Below are 21,977 nucleotides of genomic sequence, written 5' to 3'. Positions count from 1 at the left end.
TAATCTCTCTGCCTGTGATGCATAATATATTAACATCACACCGGGAAACATTTCCATTCCTTTACAGTTTATTAAGCAAAGTGAGTAAACCAATGTGCGTATATTAAGCTATCATCAACACATTACAAACATCATCAATACAATACACTGCATAGTTCAATATACCTACAGCCAGTATGGAAACAGCTGTATCTTATTTGTAGTTTAAAGTAAAAGTGACCAAAGATAACACTGGTGTTACAGCACGCTGCCCTGGTTGGACGCCAAAACCATCATGTTTTTAAAGGAATACATCAAACACTGGGGACTTGGGTCAACTCATCTGTTAAAGTGAAGAGAAGACAGACACCGAAATCATTCATGTCTCAGGTGCATCATTCATCGCGCTACAGGTAGAGGAATATTAATGAAAATGTGAGGCTGAGTCTGTATTAGATATGATAAGATACATAAATAACACACTGTTTTGCAGCAGGGATGGCTTTATCTGCCTTTTCTCTATATTCCTTTGGAGTATAGTGAAGGTGATGCACACCATGTAGTCTCAGAAGAACCACTACAAGGCAGCAGCCTCTGTGGTAGTTTTATTCATATTTCTCATGTAAAGTAGTAGACTTTCTGCAGGAATGAGTCCTAAGCCCTGGAAATGAGTTAGCATTTTAGCACCCCCGCTTTCCTCGTCTTAAAGTCAATGGGTCTTTGCTTAGATGCTTGAAATAAGGTCTGTGGTTAACACAAGCTTAAGAGACTTTAACATTTTGTTCTATGACATAAAATATGGCAGTAAATTTTGATGCTTTTATGTGTTGCAAATTAGGTGGTTGTGGCTATATGAGACTACAGAGCGTCGTCATGGTATCCTGCATCCTTTAGTTTGATTCCCTCTTTGATATGCATGTAGCTACTGTGAATGCGTCTCACTCTATTTAGAAATAAACAGCATTCCACAGGAAGTTATAAACCCTTCACTTCATCAAATGTGCTGCTGCTTTAATGGAGATTAAAGACATCAACGATTCAATAAACACTTTAATGCTGTAATACTATCCATTGCAATAACACGGGGCTATGGTATATTTCGCCAAACAGACATTGATTACACCATCAAATAGTGCCTTGCTCAGTTTTGGACATAATGTGCACAGGTCTGTACTGCGACTACAGAAAGATCCACTGTTAGCACTCCAACGCTTTGCTCATTTGTGAAGATAATCTAGCTGAACAAAATATTTAAGTAGCATAAATATGTGTTTGCCACAGGGTTTATTTTGTGCAATACTAAAAATCCAATGGAAAAATCTGATAGGCTTTCTGACGAGGGAACCAGGGCAACGCTAACTTCTGCATCAGCCTCCAAAAAAATGTCATACCTGCAGCACTATATTTGTCAATCATTTTACAGACCCCAAATATTAAAGAAAATGTTAATAACATTCGACAGAAGTAGCGCCAGTAAATATGGCCAAAATTACCAGAACAAAAGCTTCATAAAGTTAGGATTTTTACAGGGCTGTAGAATTGGATTGTGTAAGCTGTAGCCAGGTGTACATAATAAACTGTTTCCTTTCTACTGAGCTACACCTGCCAACTGTATCACCGTGCAGAAGGACGGACTCACGGACAAGACATCTGTGCTCATGACATAACGAGATGTAAACATTAATGGCATCCTCTGTAACTGAGCTATAACATTAGCTAGCTCAGAGGTGCTAGGTGAGCTATCAGTAGATGCACTCTTCCTTCTGCACTTTGATACAGGTGGTGGGTGTAGTTCGGGAGCAAGAAAATAGTTCCTACTTAAAACAGCTCACAACAAGGTGTGTGGATTATCTTGAGTAACCGGGTCATGATTTCTGGAAAGAGACATTGCTGTCAAGTTTCTCAAATGTATCACAAAATTTTTTGGTGCTTTGGGGACCACAAGCTGAGTGCCATCTAGTTCCATTAGAGAGGAGGCAGACATCTCTTCAGGAGATATGTCCAACATTCAGCAACTCACACCAACAGTCTAGACTGAATGGCACTAAAGGTAAAATTAAAAACATGTATTTTTCATGCTGTGGTTAACTGTCCCTTTAAAGTCATACAACACTGTGGAGGCTAGAATGTCAGAAATGATTTACAGTACATCTACCAGAGGATTATTTTGGTGTTTATCTTCATCACCAAACAGTAAGATGACCCAGAGGTCAACCAAAATAATCAGTGTATTCCTTTGAAAGAACATCTAGTAAACAAACGTATAAAGATTAGAACTAAGAAATGCATAAATAAATAAATATATCTCTATTACAGAACATAGGACACTTCCTATCACACACACTTGGACTGTCTCTGTGTAGATGATCTGCTGTTTTGAAGCCACTGGATAAAAAATCCTCTATAAAAGGGAAAAAACTAATTAAAAATGGCTACTGAAACCACACAAAGAACTAATGAACATAATCTGGCAAACACTAAATTACATTATCATAATAACTGAAACCAGTATGAAGATAATAAAGTGCTGCTAGTGATGAAAGATCAGCACTATCCACTCTATACAAAGTGCATATACTCCGTGCTTTGCCTGTCAGGGCAAGCATACGGTCGCATTCAAATACTAAATGCAGTGGGGTTTATCATAAAATCTAATTATCAAAATGTCATAAAAAATGTATTCTAGCAGTTTGAAATGGGTTGCAGGTTTGCTAAAGGGAAGTTAACAGGACTTGGACTGATCAAATTTAAGAGGCACTGAGGGAGGTAAGCAGGCACAGTTAAGTGACCCGGGATAGGCAAACACAAACCAAAACATGCGTCTTATTGAGCCTTAATATCTTTATCATAGAGTAAAAATGTTCAAAATGATACGTTTTACATCACAGCTCATATAAAAATGTATGAGAGAAGTTTCTCTTTAATGTCAATACATTCTTAGTCTATTTGCCGTCAGAAAAGTGCGTCTTTCAGCACTTCTGTGCTGGCTTCGATGGTTGTTGCCACTGAGGTGCCTTGGTGGATTCATATTAGGGCTGGGTAGGTATTGTTTGAAACATTATGATACCAGAACCCATAAAATGATACCAACAGAGTTCTGAGCAGAGAGGCATAGCCATACTTTCAAACATTTTCGTGTCATCTTGACCCGCTGAACTGCCAACGCCATGAAATACACTGCTCAACTTCACCAGACCACAGATGTATGGGTTGTAGCTGCTGGGGACCAGTGACGGGGCTAACTGTTAGCATCGTTACCTCACGGTTATCAATGGGTTTAATGATAGAGTCAAGCCATTTTGGTCTCGGAGTGAGTTTGGTGGGGGCATTTAACAGCTCGGTATTGGTTGTAAGCCGCTGCTGCTGTGTTAGCTCATTCTAACCTGGCAGACATTCAACTGACTGTTCGCTAGCAGGAGAGCGGCTCCGGAGATGGCAGCAACAGAAAGTTTGCTGATCCAGCGGGGAGTCAAGACTGGTTCGGGATCAGACCATTGGCACGAAAAGGATCAAATGCATGTATCGGTTGACTGGAAACTTTACGATACTATGTAGTTCTGACTTATTTCGGTTGATACCATTACCCAGCCCTACTTGATATCAATATCTAGTGTTTACCTCTGTAACCAGACCGCCTGTTTGTCGCTTGGCTGGGCGTCATTTAACCTGTGTGGTGATAAATTCTGATTGAAATCATAAAACATAATATATCTCCATTCTAAAGTGAATATTGAGGCCCTTTCTCTCTTCTTTCACAATTAAGACAACATTAAAATACTTTTCTGCAGTGCATTATGTAGCAACAAACTTAATGTGATGTGTGGGTATAATATTATGAACAGTACCTTCATGCAAACCCCTGGATCAGTTTGAAGTGGGCCTTAAAAAGGTCGCTCAAAACAGTACGACTGGTCCCTATTTGATTAAAGTGAAATACTGGTATTACAAAATAACAATAACTAATCATGTAGCAACACTTGTTGTAACTCCCATCATAGCACACAGTGAAATTTGACTCTTCTCTTTGGATCCTCACACGTCCCCAACTGGAATTTATTTCTGCAAAGCAGCCATCACCATAACTCAGAGAGGAGTCACAACTTGGGACATCATGGATAATTAAACTGCCATATCAGGGTTGGAGCGTCCACAGACACAGAACAGGAGCTTCAGACATCTTTTTCATTTGGACAGTTTGCTGATGACTCGGATGAGAGCCCCGTTCTCATCCTTGAGCCTCTGGTTGTCTGACTTGAGCTCTGTTAGGATCTGGGACAGCAGAAGGAAAATATGATATTAGAAAATGACATCATCACTTAAAAATATATGTTAAATCATTTAAAGCTACACAATTCACCACAACTATAATGGGACAATATCTTCAATGATATAACAAGTGGACTTAAAGTTTGAGGCCAAACCATGAAGACATGCTCTGCAGTACTTAATCATGCAAGTGAGGAGTGACTTTGACAATATTTTCTGCATGTGAAAAGTGAAAGAGAATAAAGTCAAAGAGAGAGAAACGGAGAGAGGGTCAATTTCCCAAAACTAGGTCATGTCTCTCATGAGGAGCGATGACTAAAAATAACCACCCTCTTTGCCAAAGTATTTCCCCTCTACAAGAGACAAACAATAACCCGCTGCTCTCTAGCTGTGACATATTACTGAAAACTGGTGAGTGAGCAAACGCCCCTGGCATGTGGGGAATCACATGTCTGGAGCCCCTTGTCTACTTTAATTTCTTCATATTAAATAACGTATTTAAATCCCATGATCATGGTAATGCTCTGCTCAAATGCAATTAAAGGAATAGTTAAACATTTTGGGGGAACACGAACCAAAACACACCCAGTGTTTCACCTACTTGCTCATATTGAAGTCTAATGATCTCACGTGTCATTTCCTTTTTGGAAGATTGACTAGAATGGCTATTTCCTTGGCAAACAACTTTGCATTGATTACACAGCACATTACACAGGACCCGCATATATTTCTGTTGCAAAATCAATAACCACAATAATGCATTTATGGTGCAGACTGCTGCTGAATGTTTAATAAATAAATACTCCCAGTGCAGAGTTCATGTCATGTGAAGCCCCATGCAACATGAATGCAGCTAAAAATACACTTCAGAGGAGGCTTATGAGAAATGTTTGCGGGGGGGGGGGAGGGGTCAGCAGGGTTGCCCTCTGATGGCCATAAAAGAGATCAGGTTAAAAGAGTGCAGAGGATGCATTGCAGTGTGGGGGGGAGTGAGCATCGGGAAGGTGCAGGACCTGCCTGAGAGGAACACAGCAGAGGACGAGGGGGCTGTGGAGGCACCAGAAGGACAGGGGAGCGTAGAAGTTATGTGGCTGAGAAGGGGAGAGGAGGAGGAGGAGGAGGAGGAGGAAGAGGAGGGGTAAAGGAGGACAGATGATGTCAGATGATCAGAGGTCCTCTGTCTCCGGCATGGAGGCCGTCTCAGAGAGGCGGGCGAGGACGCGCAGCATGGCTCTATTCTCAGCCAGGAGACACTCGTTCACCCTCCGCAAGCTCTGGACCTGAGCCAGAGCAGGGAAAGCCTGCACAGAGGAGGAGAGAGATACAGAGAGGGGCCAACAGAGAAAGCATGCAGGGAGGCAGGCCGTGTGCAAAGAGAAAGACTCATACAGAGACTGAATACATATCCACTCATACAGGCATGCGCCCACACACCTACACAGACAGGGGAGAAGAACAACAGATCAGAGGGACTCATCAGCAACTTACATAAAAGAATATTTACACAACAGGGAGATTCTGAGAAGAAATAGAAAAAGCTGCAACAAGCAAAGGAAATTATGAAGCCAGCTCTCCTTGGGGGGTTGTGCTTATCGGTATGTGGAGAGTGGTGAGATGCTAAAGTTTTATTATATTCATAGCTTTGCAAAATATATTCATAAGAATTCACATAACCTAATATTCTACCATTTCACACTTTTACGCAAGAGCCTAGTCGTCAGTTATGCGTCAGAGGAAAAGAAACGATTCACTTCCCTCCCTTCTTGGCCTGACTTTTTGAGGTGAACCTCAATGTGGTTCGACAGAAACATCTGTGGTTTGACGCGATTCCTGAGGGCAAACCACATAACACACACACACTCACACACAGACACACACACTCAGAGCACTTGTAGAGTTTCAGGCGACCCAAACACAAGTGTGTAGACGTGAATATGGCCAAGAATGAGGTTTAAGGAGGGCATCCAGCTGCTCCTTACAACTCCAAAACACATTTATTAAAGCAATTTGAAGCTAGCCTGTGTTTGGGACCTAACAGTTCATGCATATAATGTTCCCTCGGTATTAGAATAAAACGGTGCAGTTTCTGGAGAGGTGCCCTTGGCAAGAGAGAAGAGAAGAACAGAGTGAGGCGAGAATGCATAATGACCTGTATCCTTTATTACACTCTCTTAATACTGAGCTCTTTGATATTAAATTAGATCTGACCAAACTCTCAAGTCCTGCAGATAATTCAACATAGTTGCTATTAATTAAGTTTCGGAGGCTGTCGAGAATAATTCAGCCGCTCTGTATGAAATGTAAGACCCTACAAAGGGATAAGGCACGAGGACATGGATACTGTTTCATAAAAGGGAAAACAAGGACACACAGTGCGTCTGATGTGAAGCACCTGAAACCAGGACTCGTCACTAACAGAGTCATAGTGCCAGCAGGTCTGAAACATAGACTGTATTTAAAAAAAAAGAACATAGCCACTGTGGTAACACTTTCTCACTCCAACCTTGTCACATACTGGCGTTTGGTTATGGACTTTCCATGTCGACATATGACATGCACTGTGCCCTGGGTAAATTGGTTGCTGACGTTCTGGGACACTGTGTCAAGTTCTGCCTGTTACATGCATTGTCTTCTTTCAAAATACACTTTTGTTTTCACAGGAAATTTAACATTTGCATACAGTCTCTTTCGAAATATATGCACTACGTTGGTACAACACCATGAATTTTCCTTCAACAACAAAAGCACATGGTTAGGTTTAAGATAAAAGAACAGGGTTTGGCTTTATAATCTCACAGGACGTGAACCCTGCTCTCCCAGGTGAAAGACGGTGTATGTTGGACCCCACTCGGACTTTCACCACCTTTTTTTCGTTCTTGTCCCACCACATTTTCCCCTGATGCCGCCGGGCGCAATGTAACTATAATGGCGACTGGCTGAGTATCATGCCAATGTTACAGGACGCTCCTAGTCATTGCCCAAGCACCGGATTTCGACAACTTCAAAGTGAGACTGTTTTGATTGTGACATCACCCACTGGTTTGTGGACTCCTGTTTTGAAGCTTTGAGTTTGACATTTTGGCCGTCGCTATCTTGGATTTTTGACCCTAGGTGATCATACATGGACAAATTTAAATTGGTGAGTTATATAAAAATACACCATGCCATGAATGTCATGACGAGGAAATTAGCTCAAGAGATCAAAACCGTTTCTTGGACTAGACTGTACACATGTTTATTCCTGCCATAAACTTGGGCACATTAACATGTAAGTCTGTGAAGACTGACTTGCTTTTAGAGCTGGCCTCAAGTGGCCGTTTGAGGAGCTGCAGTTTTTGGCACTTCTGCATTGGGTTCATTAATCAGTCAGGAAGGTTGTCGCTCAGATCTCAGCACCTGTGCCCCTCTACTGTAGATGTGCTTATGTGCACCATCTAGGCAAGGAGTTTCATAGCTTCTGTCACCTGCAGTGTGTCACAACTGCAGTTTTTAAAATAGCTACACATAAAACAGCAGCAGCAGCAGCAGCAGCAGTTGTAACACTCACACACAGTAGTGTACGTGTTAAAATAACACCAGCTGTTATGAGAAGACAACACTGACATTTCTGCATCTGCACGTCTTAAAGGTTTACTATGCAGGAATTGTGAACTGTTTGTAAACAGTATCATCGGTTAAAATGAAAGCCAACCCTTGATTCATGATATTTGTGTTTTTTTCTGCAATGTGTCCTAAATATTTGCAGGCTCCTCTTGGATGTGTGCTGCTTATAGTCTGGCACCTGGTTGCTACATTTTTAGCCTCACCTGCACAGTGTGCCCAGGGATGTCCCAAACATAGAAACATAAGAAGAAAATGAGAAAAACAGGCAGAGGACAGAATCTCTGCTGATAGATACACCGCCACACACCTCTATTAAGTCATACGTGATGATTGAGAGGGATAACTTCTATATGAGTTCATACGTTTTAGGAAAATCTTACATCAATAGTTGAGTGTTGCTGCTATCTTTCCTTTCCAGTGGGTGGCACTAATCTGATTACAACTGAACAGCAATCTGTAGCTTGCTAAATGTGAACAAGTGACTTTGTGAGTGAGTGAATAGCCAGCTTACTGGCGTGCTCTGCATCTAAAGAAGATAGAAACGCGTGCCTGTGCCGCTGTATCATTTCACTTTGTCTAAAGTTTTTAACTATTTCAGCTTATCATGTGACATACATGTGTGTCCACACGTGTAAACATGCCCGAGTCTCTGACAGAAGAGAATTATGTGAGGTGACAGGCAGGTGTCAATCACTCCTCTGCGTCATAGCGACCACTCACCATCCCCCCTCCCCTGAGACAACCTGCTCTCAGGGCTGGTACCCACAGCGGAACCGCAGTGGGGCGTCCTGCTGAGGGAACCACGACAACACGGGGGTCAAACATCTGCTGCTGACATACAACACTGTCCTATTTATAAAGTCCTCGTCACTGTCTGCGTATTACACTTTCTCAGACCCGAGCTGTGATTTTATGCCTCTTGAGGAATATAACATTACCATAACAATCAAATTATAATCTTACTGTGTCATTTGTGACTGCTTGCACACACGTACAGCGCAGACCACGTCTACTCAGGCCTGAAATCGCTCTGCTGCTCGGCCGCGTCTCTCTTTGTGAAGCAGAATACACACAGTGCAGTGCAGGAATGTCTCACAAAAGCAGGTCTTTTGCTCTTGGACGGGGTTTGGTATTCAGCTGGAACTAGGTCACCATGTTCACCCCAACAGTGGGATAAGTGGAGCAGGGGAGCAGCAGCACAGGCTCCTCCTTAGCCTGGCAGGAAGTGGCCCAACAGAACACTGTGGGTAATGAGCCTGAAGCATTAACCTTCCCTCTCCTTGACTTGAAACCCACCTGACTAACCGCAACCCTGGAGTGTGCTATATGTGTGTGTTTTGCTTTGCTTGTAGGCGTGATTGATTTAGCATGGGTGAGAGGGGCTCTGCTGGAGGTGTGTACCTTCAAGTACCGTTAGTGTTATTATAATGTTGGAGGGGGGAAAAAATCACTGAGGTAAATGACGCATGACTTGTATAAGAGAAAAAAATATGCTATTTAAACCCAGGGTGAGTGTGCAAAATTTATTTTTGCAAGGACTGACCTTTAACTCATCCTCCATGTTTGACACTCTTTTCTCAAGAGCTTGTTTTTCCTGCAAATAAAGAAGGAGAAGAAACAACTGAAATATATTTATATTGAGAGAAAAGCCATTCGACTAGTATTAAAGCAGACAGAAAAATGACAGGAAAATGGTGAAGAAAAGAGATGGACATTCATCTTGATAGTGCAAAAGAGCATGACAAATAAAATGCCAAAGTGTTGCCAAGACACTTACCCTTTTCTCCGACTCAAGTACTGAAGATCTCTCTGATATTCTGTCGTGCCTCTAAAAGACAGGATGCCTCTGTTATTGTGAGTTTTTCTGGAGAATTATATTTATTTTTGAACATGATTTCATAAAGTAATCAGGCATGATCTTCCATCTGCACACCCGCGGGAAACGGATGATGGTGCAACAGCAAGAAGACAACTTAACTGTCCGTTTTCAGCTTTCTGTTTTTTGTACCTGGGTGACTTTCTCTAGCTGGGACCGAATCTTGGCCAGTTCATATTTGCTGTCCTGCAACCTGGACTTTAGCTTCTCGTTCTCATGCAAAGCTTCTGCATACATCTGAAAGTGGACAAAATGAAGAACAAGCTTTATTCATGAGATTCTGGACTTTCAATGCATCAAATCCTTTTTTTATAGCAAGTAAACATATAGAACTACAAAATATTCTGTATTAAATAAACAAAAAGGACATATAAGAAAATTATATATTGATTTATATATTCATAGGCTATATTTTTGTGTCTTGGCATTTATGTGGATGCCACTTGACACGCATCATCCACCCAAACACCATTGCAGACCAAGTACATCCCCTCATGGCAACAGCACTCCCAAATGGCATTGGACACCCCAGCGGACACTGCACCATGCCACACTGCAGAAACTGCACAAGAATGGTCCAAGGAACATAACAAGGAGCATCCGTGGGTGGCTGGACCCTAGAGATCCTGTGTCTTTGCCTCGACAGGTCTGAAGCCCCAGCATGGATCAGACTTGGCTCTGACCTGTCGAGGCATGGACATAGGACCTCTGGGGGTGTCCTGTGGTGTCTGGCACCAAGGAGTTGGAGGTGGATCCTTTGAGTCCTGTGGGCTGCAAGGTGTGGTACCGCCATGTCTTATGGATGCTCGATTGGACTGGGATCCAGGGAATTTGGAGGCCAGACTGATGCCAAGAGCCCTTTGTCATTGTCCTCTGGCTATTCCTGAGCACACCTGTGGCGTTGCATGGTGCATTGTCCTGATTGGGGGCCACTGTCATTGGGCAGTGCTGTTACCATGGGGAGGGGGGTACTTGGTCTGCAATGTGTTCGGTTGGGTAGTGCACGTAAAGTGGCACCCACATGTATGCGAGGACCCAAAGTTTCCCAACAGAACAGTGTAACAATATAATCTTACTCACCTTACCTGTCAGTGGTTTAAATGTTATGACTGATCAGTATATACATACATACATACATTAATTTACTTATCTTTTTATCTATTTATGTATATATATTTCCAATAATGTGTGCTTGCTGGCAATGCTTTCAGATTTTGACAGTTAGCCAGCTGCTAGCTAGCTAGCTTGACACAGTGGCTAAGCAAGTTTGATTTTATTTTTTGCCCAAGCTGGTCTTAACTTTAGGAACTGATCTGTAAAACACTTCCACAAACACTGATATCTATCAAGGTCAGACCAAGAGAAATTTACATTTCTTTATATTTATATATTAAAAAAAAAGTCAACCAATGGGACTGCGCCTGCGCACACACAGCAACAGCCGCTTGACAGCTAGCGCGCTAACTAGCTAGCCTGCCAACCTGCGATGAGGTCTTGTTAGATAGTGTTAGTATTAGCTAGCGGCTAGCTCAGCCAATGTTAGTGGCAATAGCGTCCAAGGAAGACTGACAGTCTGTCTGCTCTTCTCAGAGCCGTGTGTCCTACTCTGAGGACTTCCTTCAGAATTAAAACGCTACAGAGGTAAGTTAACGTTAACCAAAACTTGCTAGCTTCTGCCGTTAGCACTGCCGTTAGCCAGCTAACGTCAGTTAGCCGGCTAGCTGCAGCCTTGTTAAAGTGAATTGGTTTAGTGACATATTTTACTCAGTGTACACTGGTTTCATTTTTACTCAGCTTCCAATTTATTTATTGAAAATTGAACATTTTGGGTGTCAAATAAATAAAATGATGAAGAAATTACTGCCCTATCAAAATCTTGAACATTATCCAAAAAACTGCTATTTTCCCTTTCTGAGGTTATTTGTATGACGTTCAACATCAACAATAATTTAATATGACATATGTCATATGAAATGTATCATAAGCAAAATTCATAATATTGATACACTGATGTTACTGTACAGTATGGCTATATGACAAGGTGTCTCTTCATCAGTTGAATAAAAAATTAAACCTATTCCCTAACATGAAAAAAAAATTAACTAGTATAATGCTAATCTGTCTATAAGGTCAACGTGTATAGGGTTGCAGAAGCCTCATATTACATAGACACTATTTTAGACAAATACTGTGTAAATTTTTGTTTAAAGATTCCAGAGATTCTGACATTGTTAATTATCTTAAAATCCAATTAAATCTCCATCTGTCTGCCCTCATTGGAATGTTATTAAAATAGATAAATCTGCCTGGTGATCTTACAGCTTTCTGCACCACATGAATCATTCAGGAGGGATTGTGCTTATTGAAACTGAAAAGTTACTACCTTCTTATAGTCTTTGGTAGTGGAGTCTTGCTCCTGTCTGTTCAGAGCAGCCAGCCTTGTCTCTCTCCGAGTGTAAGAGCTGGTGCGGCCCAGTGGTTTGTCTGTTGCACTCTCCCCACTGGAGTCATATCTAAAAGTAACACATTCAGTCCACAATGCCACTTTATTTAGGGCATTTATTTTTGATTTTTCTCAGGAACTACAGTTTCATATTACAGGAGATTAAAAAAAAAAAGCTAAATCCTTACCTTGACAGTCTGTCATGCTGAAAGACAAAGAACAAGCCATGTTAGTTTGATCATTCAACAGTTCAGCATGGAAACAACACAGTGTAAAAATGTTCTGTCGGGGTTAGATCCAGATTTATTTCTTTGATAAGACCAAACAGAGGCTTGGCAGTGAAATATTTTTTTCCCATTTCCATTTCCATTCTGAGACAACAGAGAAGAAAAACAAAACTTCCAAGTGAATTATCACAGCGTGTTCAGAGACCTGAAGTCCCAGAGGGAAGAAATGCATGCAGAGGTGAGATATAATTCACCCAAACACTGCACTGACAGGGTTCATGCAGGTCAAACCTCCCCGGTGAGCCCCCGTTAATCTTTTAGAACAGGCGGCTGCCACGCAAATGCCTGCAGCATAAAGATGACATCATGACATCAGAAGCAAAGTATCTACTGTGTGACGGGTCGACGTCTGACCTCAGACAACAGACTGATAGCAGGCTGTCCTGGCAGGGTTTTGCTATGACTAGTCCAGTCTACATGGCTGCCAAGTTGCCTGTGGTGATCACATACTGAATTTGTTTCCACTTCACCAAGGAGTCTGGGTATTGTGCTACATTCACAGTTGTTTATATCTTTTTTTTCTCCAGTTAGAATTCACACAGGTCTGTTTTCAGAAATCATATTACCTCAAAGATGTGCCCATATCTAATTAGCTGGTGGGTGTAGTTTATTTGTCTACTGCCTCCCTGTGCTGATGTCCATGATATTTGCTGTGTGCAGAGGGGTCTCCAATATCAAAATTCATATCTATCAGACCTCAGCCAGACCTGTTTCTGCTCCGAACCAGACTGAGCAAATACATAACTCACTGCCATCAGCTGATAAACATGGCACATGAAAGGATGATGACTGGAGATGTTTACTATCAGTCCGAGACTGGAAAAGAGAGACTGGAAAAGTGAGGCCTTACATAAGTCCAGACTCATCCCCAATGTCTTTACAATATCTCGTAAACTTTACTCTTAAATTCAAAGATTTGGAGCTGCTGTCTTGCCAGGCAAAGAGGGCCTTAAACACCTCTGTTTAGAAATAAACAACAATAAACGTCTTGTGTGGTGGTCCAAGCTGTTTGAGACAAGAAGCAGATGTAGACTGCAGTAAAAAGCATACACTTTATAGGAGGACAATTCATGTCAAAGGGAACAGAGTGCACAGTTACTCCTGCGCACACATTTGCAGAGTCGGGGGATATTTCACGCAGCGTCAAAGGAGCTATTCCTCAGCAAGTGTTTACATAACTGAGCCAGCGCTGCCTGTCCTTATGTGGTCATGTGCTCAAGCAGAGCTATCCAGGAAAAAACAGACCTCCATGACCTCTGATGAAAAAGGGCCAAGGATGGAGCCATGAAGAGCTCGCACTCACTCCCATCTCTTCATGCAGTGCTGAGGAGATTCCTCGATCAGATTTGGTGTACATTCGTTAATCAACCGGGATGATTGGCCCCCTGGTTTTATGAATAAATCATCGTGAAGTCTGCTTTCGGGGATATGAACTGTTACACAACCCTTCACCAAACTCTTTTAAGATTATGAGTTCCTGTACGCAAACCTATTTCACACTAAAGGATTAGCAAATTGGTGAAATGAGTTTTTTAAAACTTAATTCCAGTGAAATCTTAAGCGAGCCCAGTGGGGTTCACAGCACCTGATTCTTAATAAAAGAGGAAATCCCTAGAGCAGAACATGCTCTTACATATGTGTCTGCATCACAAAACGCATTGACAAAATAAAGCCAAAGCCAGAAACTGAGTAATAGTTGAAATTCTGCGTCTGATAGCAGCTGCAGCAATGTGATTCCCTTGTTAGGAAAAACAGAAGGAGTCAGAAGTGGCACATGTGGCTCAGCGGAGCAGATGCAGGAGGAGACAATCAACTGTGGGGGGAGAAAAACAACAGGGTGTCAGACTGATGGAAACGGGTGCATGCATGAACCGCGGGCGCTCTGTAAACACAACTGCCTCCAGTTTTATGGTTTGCCAGGACCAACATCATGCACACCAGGGGGGGAGTCGGGGGTACACAGATGTAGGCTGCCTCCATGCGCTCCCTGCTACAGTATATAAACGATAATGTTTGCAAGAGCCAATGAAATCATCATTAGGAGACTCTTCACCCTCCCTCTAACCATTTCCCCTCGCTCTGTCACAGCATCAGTCCTTCAGAGCTCACTGGATTTTGCAGTAGGAAAATCTGAGCTACACACACACACACTCCTTTACCCCCACTACTGGAACTGACACTGCACACATAACCATAAAAGACGTTTCTTCCACATTCACTCACCTTTTCTCATTTCACTCCTCCTCAACTGTTAACTCTTTACAGTATCTGAGTCTGTCTGGCCACTGAGAGCATCTTCCTCCTTTTGTTTTTGCAGAGAACTGACTCAAAATGCCTCATACAGAGTGGCATACTCAGATCCTTTACGTATGTAAAACTATTACTACCTCAATGTAAAAATACTCAGGTACAAGTAAAAGTCCTGTACAGTATTTAGAATAAAAAAAGTAGGCCTACTCATTCTCCTGAAGACATGCCAGTTATTGGCAAATATAGTTCATTACTAGATTATTAATTCTGCTGCATCAGTGTTTAAGTAGTATTTTCCTGAGGTGTTCGAGGTGGAGCTCATTTTAACTACTTTATATGCAGTTAGTTTAGTCAATTGGTTCCTAACCTAGGGGTCAGTCAGGCCCCTCTCCAAAAGGTTACTATGGGCTGTGAAATGAGTAACGGGTACAACAGAAGAAGAAAATCCCAATTTCTGTTCCACAAATTTATAGTCACGTTTTGACTGTTGTCTAATTCTTGCGTTTCTTCTGAAATATTGGCTAATTTCATCAAATTGAGCCTCAAGCAGTAAATTGATTTAAACCATTTAACAAATTTTAAAGAAATAGGGAAATATTTATTTGGTCGGACTGTTAACAACTCATGGACATCTGAACTCAAAGAGGCTGTCTCTTTTTATAAAGCCACAAGCCAAAAAGGTACCCTTTGTACCATTTGTTTAATCTTTTATAATGTTTGATATTTCTTAAGCTCATCAAATGTTTTCTGTCATGTAAAATTTTAATGTGAAACGTAAAGTAAAATAATTCATTGCACCCTCAGTTTAATATTTTGTACTCTCAGTTGATGTTGAAATAATAATAAATAGCCTATAATATGTAAATAGTATATTAACAAAACAGTAATTAAATAACTTGCATTAATTGTATGTAAATCACTGTCATAATAGCCTTACATCATGGCAGGCGTCGTGTATTTTTTGGTATTGTCTTGTTATACTCTTTTATGTCAGTAGGTGGCAGTATTTAACTGTGATTTCTCTGAGGACTCGCGATTGACAGTGCTCTATCTGTCTGTTGCTGTAATGATAAAAACACCCTATACACTCACTACTGTTTACTTCTTTTTTCCAGTTGCCTTCCTGCATCGTCTGCTCATTAGGGACCACAGTAACCACCACCTGTACCATACTTACTTCCTGCAAGTGAGGATGCACTACTTATATGACAAAGCACCTTCTCCAGCATGAGCAGTAATGAGTGTACCCTGTAAGACGTATTGTACCATGCCTCATCCTCCTCAGTCAGCCCTCAGCCAACAGCCAGCACTTCGTCATTATCGGGTAAGTGAAAATTAGATATTCTTGTTCTTAACAGCAAGACTGGGAATTTTGTGCAAATACTGTTATATATATTTAGGCCTACTGCTCTAACTAACAAGCAAGACACTGCCTTCACTTTCGCTGGACAGGTTTCCAGACTGTCACAGGGTTCACACATTTTTCTGTATTTATTAATTCATTTATTTGTTTCCTCTTACAAAAAGAAAAAAACCCAAACAGTTTTCCAGAACCATTGCATTTTGCTACTTGGGTGTTTTAAGGCAAACTATGTGCGTAAAGATGGGAAAATGTTCAAATATTTGAGATATTTACAGCAGGGGTGGTGCTGTGTTGAACCCTGGTCCTGGAGGGCTGTAGCCCTGCATGCTTTAGATATCTCTCTGCTTCAACACACCTGATTCAAATGATCACCTAGTTACCAAGCAGCTGGTCATATATAAAATTTGAATCAGGTGTGCTGGAGCAGAGAGACGTCAAAAAATGCATGGTTACGGCCCTACAGAAGCATGCTCCTCACTCACCCCTCACCTACAGTAACAGTATGTTGAGTTTGTTTATGTGTTTGCAGAGATATAATCTGTAAGCCCCAGAGAGAAAACATATGTAGAGGGATTGATAAGAAGGATCAGTTTTCAGATTAGTTTGCTGTACTATGTAATGAATTTAAAGTACCAGCTCATTTGTGAACTGGCAGAGACGATCCATATTTTGAACTTAGAAAATGTATTCCTCTCACACAGACTTGCCCGGCTTCATGAACCTGATGAGAGTTTTATACACGTCCACGCTCTAGGTTTCCACTGAAATGAACTCTGCATGTGGTGAGATGCTGCTGATTCACCAAAAGCTTGAGACGCATTTTGCTGTTAAAGAGGGAGACGCAGTATTTGTATCCAACCTTAAGAAGGTAGTTTGGGCAAACCTGGGTGACATGACACTGTCATGAACTCGTCATAAACATTATGTACATGTCATAAATGTTTATGACTGCTGTCATTAAGTGTCATTCGGTTTTTGTAATGACAAGTTGACATTGTTTGGGATGTCCTTATAATGACAACTTGACATTAACCAGGATGACATTACCAAAAGATGTCTTTGTATCAATCATTATGTCACCTTGTCATAAACACATAAAGAGGTGCATTTCCTGTTAACGTCAAGTTGTCATGACAAAGACATCTTCTGGTAATGTCATCCTGGTTAATGTCAAGTTGTCATAATCAAGACAACCCAAACACTGTCAACTTGTCATTGCAAAAACCAAATGACACTTAATGACAGCAGTCATAAACATTTATGACATGTACATAATGTTCATGACAGGTTCATGGCCGTGTCATGTAATAGTTATGTAGATATCTTCAAGTAAAGTGTTACCAATAATTCTATTCCTGTGACTAAATCTTATGTTTAAAGAATATGTTTTACAGAGGGATTACAACAGGAACTTTCTTGAAGAGGCCACTGCATTAGACCCACACTTTAAACAAAGATGGATGACACAGGACTGGACTGAGTTACTGGCTTGAAAACTGACTGACTCTGAACAGGTGAAAATTGTTATTCATGTACAAATATATACTGTCTCCTCCTCAGTCATTAAAATGTCTAAATGCAGTTATGTTTCTCATAGTCAACAGAGCGTGATCATGGAGGAGATGGTGGAGTCACACTGCGGTCTGAGGCAAGCCAAGAGAATGAGGAAGGAGTGAGGAAGACAAGCATGTAAGTACAAGATGAAATTATATTTAATAGGTTCCTAGGCTTAACCACGATCTATGCTTTTAATGAATGTTTTTTTAATGACAAGCTTTTTTTATTTGGTTTTTGTTTGTTTGTTTTTAATCATCAGGCCTCCTCTTTTCCTAGTCTTCCACTCGGGGATACTGCCTGAGAAGTCAGATAGGCTTATTTTTCTCAACAAGAGCTGTTTCTGATTTAGAGAGTTTTTACACTGTTAGTCCCGACCAAAGTTTTGTATATTTATTATTTGGTTCAGTTGCAATTATGCAAGTACACCAAGCACCACGCTCAGATGTTCCTACTTCTCTCTCGTCACCAACACCCACATGGCTGCAGCTCCTTAAACTGTAAATTAATTGGTTGTTGGACTGTTACTATGTTGTCATTTCAGCAGGTTTCAGTGTTACAGTTACAGAAAAAGAACAGATTAATATCTTACTCATATTATTTAATAATAGCAACCAAATTAAACACTTAACAGGTCCCATGAACTGTATAAAGTGAGCTGTGAATATGAATATATGAATTGTGTAAAAGTTTTTAAAAATAAAAGTCCTCAAAGAATTGGATTTGAGAATCAAATAGATTCAGGATCAATAAGCAGAATCGTAAAATGTGTAAATGAAGTGTAGTAAATGAAAAGGAGGAGTAGTTGTACTAAATCGCAGTACTCTGGTAAATATACTTAGTTACCTCCCACGGCTGTGAACATCTGCCAAATGATGAGTGTCATCCAATAATGCAAATGTGTTCCTGTTTATCCCACTTCCTGTTGCTCCCAGCTGTAACACACATTGTATTTTACTAAAGAGGACCACATTTTCATCCAAACATTGTGGCAAGTGCTAAAAATACTGCATCAACCTGATCCCAGCCCCCTCTCTGCATAGCATTTTCTCTCCCATGAAAACTCAGCCCGATTCAGATTGGGCTGACATCATGGAAAATGATTGCCTGAGTCCCACCATGGATACAGCACAGGCAGACTGACAGTTTCTGAAAAGAAGGCAGGAACATGACAGCATCCACAGCATTCACCGCGAGCAACCGTGCCGTAATGAGTAGCAGTGTTGCATGACATTAGATGGGCAAATGTGTGCATCTCTAAACAGACAGAATCACGTTGCTTCATTTTTTTTTTTTTGCATTTCTTCCTGTCCCTTTAAATGTGCCTGTCACAGAGTCTGAGCACTGACATAAACACAACAGTCAAACAACGCCCATGAGAATAAGCCACTTACACTGAAAAAACATAACAGGAAATTACAGAAGGAACGTTTCAATCCAAAAGTCTTTTCCAGAAATGTGTGGTCAGACTCTGAGAGCAAATACTCGCCTCTCTTCCATGGGCCATCACATAAGCTGAGATGATGAGTGGTTCACAACTTATTTCTCTATTGTAATAAACTGAATCAGGAGTGACGGATTATTCATGCAAATGCACAAAATCATAAAGACAATAGGAAATACAGGGTTGAAAGGGGTCCTTAAAATCCTTTGAAATAATGTGAATTCAAGGAGAAAATATCAAGGCTTTGAATGTTTTTTAAAATGGACACGTGGGTCATAAAAAGGGCAATTTTTAATTGTTGTCTGTGAGCTTCAGTAAAGCCTGCTAGTTCTCATTATACTGTTTTGTATTAGTAAGTAACCATGGATACATAGCTAGATGGATATTACTCCTTTTGGAAATTTATCATGCACCATATCTTTAGATAAATAAATAGATAACTATAACAACACCGACAACTACAACAGCACCAAAAACCCAAACAGGGTTGCTCTACATAACATATGCAGCATCCTCACACACAGAGCTTCAGCTATTTTATGAACCTTGATCCTTGTCTCAAACTTTGCTGCCTTGGGTCCTTGAACTTTATGGAATTGGGCCTGGAATGTCCTTGAAAAATCATTGAATTTATTTTTTTCGATAGCACGGGAGCCCTGTCAAGTAATTAAATATTTGTTAAACTGAACACGCTCACCGCGGCACATGTCCAAACCTATAAATACTTTACAAGGGCTGTAACTAATAATTACTTCAATTAACAGTTAATCAGCTAGTTTAGTAGTCAAGTGATCGCTTTGCCAAAAAAAAAACTTTCAAAAAACTGTCAGAAATGCCCAGTATAATTTCAAAGATCAAGAGGATGTCTTTAGTTTTATCTGTCAAACTGTCTTTCTATTTAAAAGGAGATATCCGACTTTCTCAGATGAAAAGTAGCGCTTGAGTCTTGAGCAAATAAGATCCCGCACACTGCTCTTTCTCAGCATCACAGTTTATTGGTTACACTAACGTTTCAGTCTCTCTGGACCTTTGTGAAGAGCAAACAGGAGTCCAGAGGGACTGAAATGTTAGTATAACCAATAAATTGTGATGATGAGCAAGAGCAGTGTGCGGTATCTTCTCAGACTTATCTCCCAGACTGTCAAAAACTAAAATATATTCATTTAACTATCATATGATGAAGAAAAGTAGCAACTGCTCAAATTACAGAGGCTGAAATCACAGATTATTTGGTACTTTTGCTTTAAAAAAAGATGAATAAAATGATTAATAAATAATTGAAAATAGCTGCCAGTTCATTTTCTTTCCATTTATTAATCGGCTAATTGTTTTGGCTCTACTTTACACAGGGTTTGTGCTGTCATGTGTTTAGACATTTTGATAATTTGTAGTAGTTTTTTTAGTAGTTAAAAATGGTTTATGGATCAATCAGTGAGGAAAACAAGTTATAAGGTTCTTTGTTCAAGTGTCTTCAAGTCACTGGATAGAGGGTAAATAAACTAAGATGTCCAATATTAATACTTTTCACAGCTTCCTGAAAGTAAATAACACATATAGAGATAGGAAATTAGACACATCTATGCTGCTAAACTGGTGACATCTATTAGAAAAGTTTCTGGTCTTACTCTGTAGTTTTTGTCTGTAGGGGACGGAGAGGACGGCGGTGACTCTGTCAGTGACTTCCTGGTGCGAGTCAGGTCCTTGGTGCGTGGGTAGTAGGATGACATCTCCCCCCTCTTCTGTGGACTGGCAGGTCAACTTCTACTGTAACATTCGCCGAGGCTACCACCAGATAACAGCTGCACGGACGCACAGATTCCCTCAAGCAATAGTGACGCAGATGCCCATGACTGCGCTCTTGGGGAATCCTCAGCAACAACAGGTGTGTGTGTGTGTATGTGTGTATGAGTGTGTGTGTGTGTGTGTGTGTGTGTGTGTGTCTCAGTCCAGCTTTACACTCCCATGAGCTGGAGAGAGCTGCAGCTAAGTTTGGAGGGATTTCAGATGTGTGGTCACGCCTTCTTCAAAGCTCAGACAGTGAAGCAATAATCAGATAAAAATGCAAAGAACAACAAAACTAAATAACTTCTGCTGGTCATAAAAACAGAAAAGTAACTCTTTAACTAGTAAAGCAAACAAATGATCCTCCCTTGTGTCCGCTCTGTCAACACTGACGTCTTTGATGAAATGTGAAAAAGTCCAAATGGAAGCAGCCAAGAGAGAAAAGTTTGTTCCCTTTGCTGCCTCTTCCTATGTTTCCCAAAGTTATACACACACACTCCATCTCCCTCCCTCCCTTGCTTTCTCTCTCTTCTTCTCCTTTCACTGCTTGGTCGCCCTCCCAGTCCCCCCCCCCCCCCCCCACCCCCACCACTTACCCCCAGCCCCCTCCTCCTCCCCACTCTCTCCAGCCTTGGCAGTCTGCCAGAGGCTCTGCTATGGCCGGACTCGGCACTCAGGGCTAAAATTGTCCACTGATGTGGACGGGGGATAAGGGAGAGGTGGAGCACAAAGCCAGAGTTGGAGGGGTGCAGCAGCAGTTTGTGTCCTGGAAGGTCAACACACAGTATTACCTGAGGAGCCATCAACAACCGTGAAGTGTCAAGTAACTCGGTGCACCCCGCAGTGTGATGGAGAGGAGATGCTGTTAGTGTGAGTGTGTTACACAGTGTCAACACAGAGCAGTTGTGCTGCGTTTCCTTGCACCAAAATGTGCCTAATCTATTTAACATTTCAGTCCTGTCATATTAACGAGGCATTGGTAATTTTGTCCCACAGCCCTGATGATTATTTTCATCCTGTGGCCTTTTGAGGTTTGTACAAATATCAAGGGAGATTTTTCTTGTACAGTTTTGAATTAAACAGACAAGATATAACATGTTAATTAGTGAGCTTTAGGCCGGAGATAAAAG

At 41.1% G+C, this 21,977-nt stretch overlaps 1 protein-coding gene and 1 long non-coding RNA gene across 6 annotated transcripts; one reads left to right on the top strand and one right to left on the bottom strand.

The window, feature by feature from the left end:
* Positions 1 to 57: 57 nt before the first annotated feature.
* LOC126402707 (protein phosphatase 1 regulatory subunit 12B-like) lies at positions 58 to 20,806 on the bottom strand. Of its 4 annotated transcripts, none has more exons than XM_050064892.1 (8): positions 20,691 to 20,806; positions 12,356 to 12,372; positions 12,108 to 12,237; positions 9,857 to 9,961; positions 9,626 to 9,676; positions 9,392 to 9,442; positions 8,569 to 8,639; positions 58 to 4,248 (listed from the first exon to the last, which is right to left on the bottom strand). In XM_050064892.1, the coding sequence occupies exons 1-7, from the start codon at positions 20,790 to 20,792 to the stop codon at positions 8,598 to 8,600; spliced, it is 498 nt and encodes a 165-aa protein (XP_049920849.1). In that variant the 5' UTR covers positions 20,793 to 20,806; the 3' UTR covers positions 58 to 4,248; positions 8,569 to 8,597. The 4 variants fall into 4 exon arrangements, with proteins under 4 accessions (XP_049920849.1, XP_049920850.1, XP_049920848.1 ...); XM_050064893.1 differs by having other exon boundaries at positions 8,569 to 8,636; XM_050064891.1 differs by lacking the exon at positions 8,569 to 8,639.
* Positions 11,215 to 20,849, top strand: LOC126402708 (uncharacterized). Of its 2 annotated transcripts, XR_007571261.1 has the most exons (7): positions 11,215 to 11,365; positions 12,551 to 12,632; positions 15,820 to 16,028; positions 16,769 to 16,935; positions 17,448 to 17,581; positions 17,665 to 17,756; positions 20,711 to 20,849. It is a non-coding gene; the product is annotated as an uncharacterized LOC126402708 (long non-coding RNA). The 2 variants fall into 2 exon arrangements; XR_007571260.1 differs by lacking the exon at positions 12,551 to 12,632.
* Positions 20,850 to 21,977: the final 1,128 nt, after the last annotated feature.

This window comes from Epinephelus moara, chromosome 16, assembly GCF_006386435.1.
Source record: "Epinephelus moara isolate mb chromosome 16, YSFRI_EMoa_1.0, whole genome shotgun sequence".
NCBI classification, from domain to species: domain Eukaryota; kingdom Metazoa; phylum Chordata; class Actinopteri; order Perciformes; family Serranidae; genus Epinephelus; species Epinephelus moara.
This window is presented reverse-complemented; position numbering and strand designations above follow the sequence as displayed.

Coding starts and splice junctions, on each gene's coding strand:
- LOC126402707 (XM_050064890.1), bottom strand. CDS start 20,792: ATGTCATCCTACTACCCACGCACCAAGGACCTGACTCGCACCAGGAAG. Junction 9,677..9,856: donor AGCTAGAGAAAGTCACCCAG/GTACAAAAAACA, acceptor CCTGTCTTTTAG/AGGCACGACAGAATATCAGA. Junction 9,443..9,625: donor TACTTGAGTCGGAGAAAAGG/GTAAGTGTCTTG, acceptor CTTTATTTGCAG/GAAAAACAAGCTCTTGAGAA.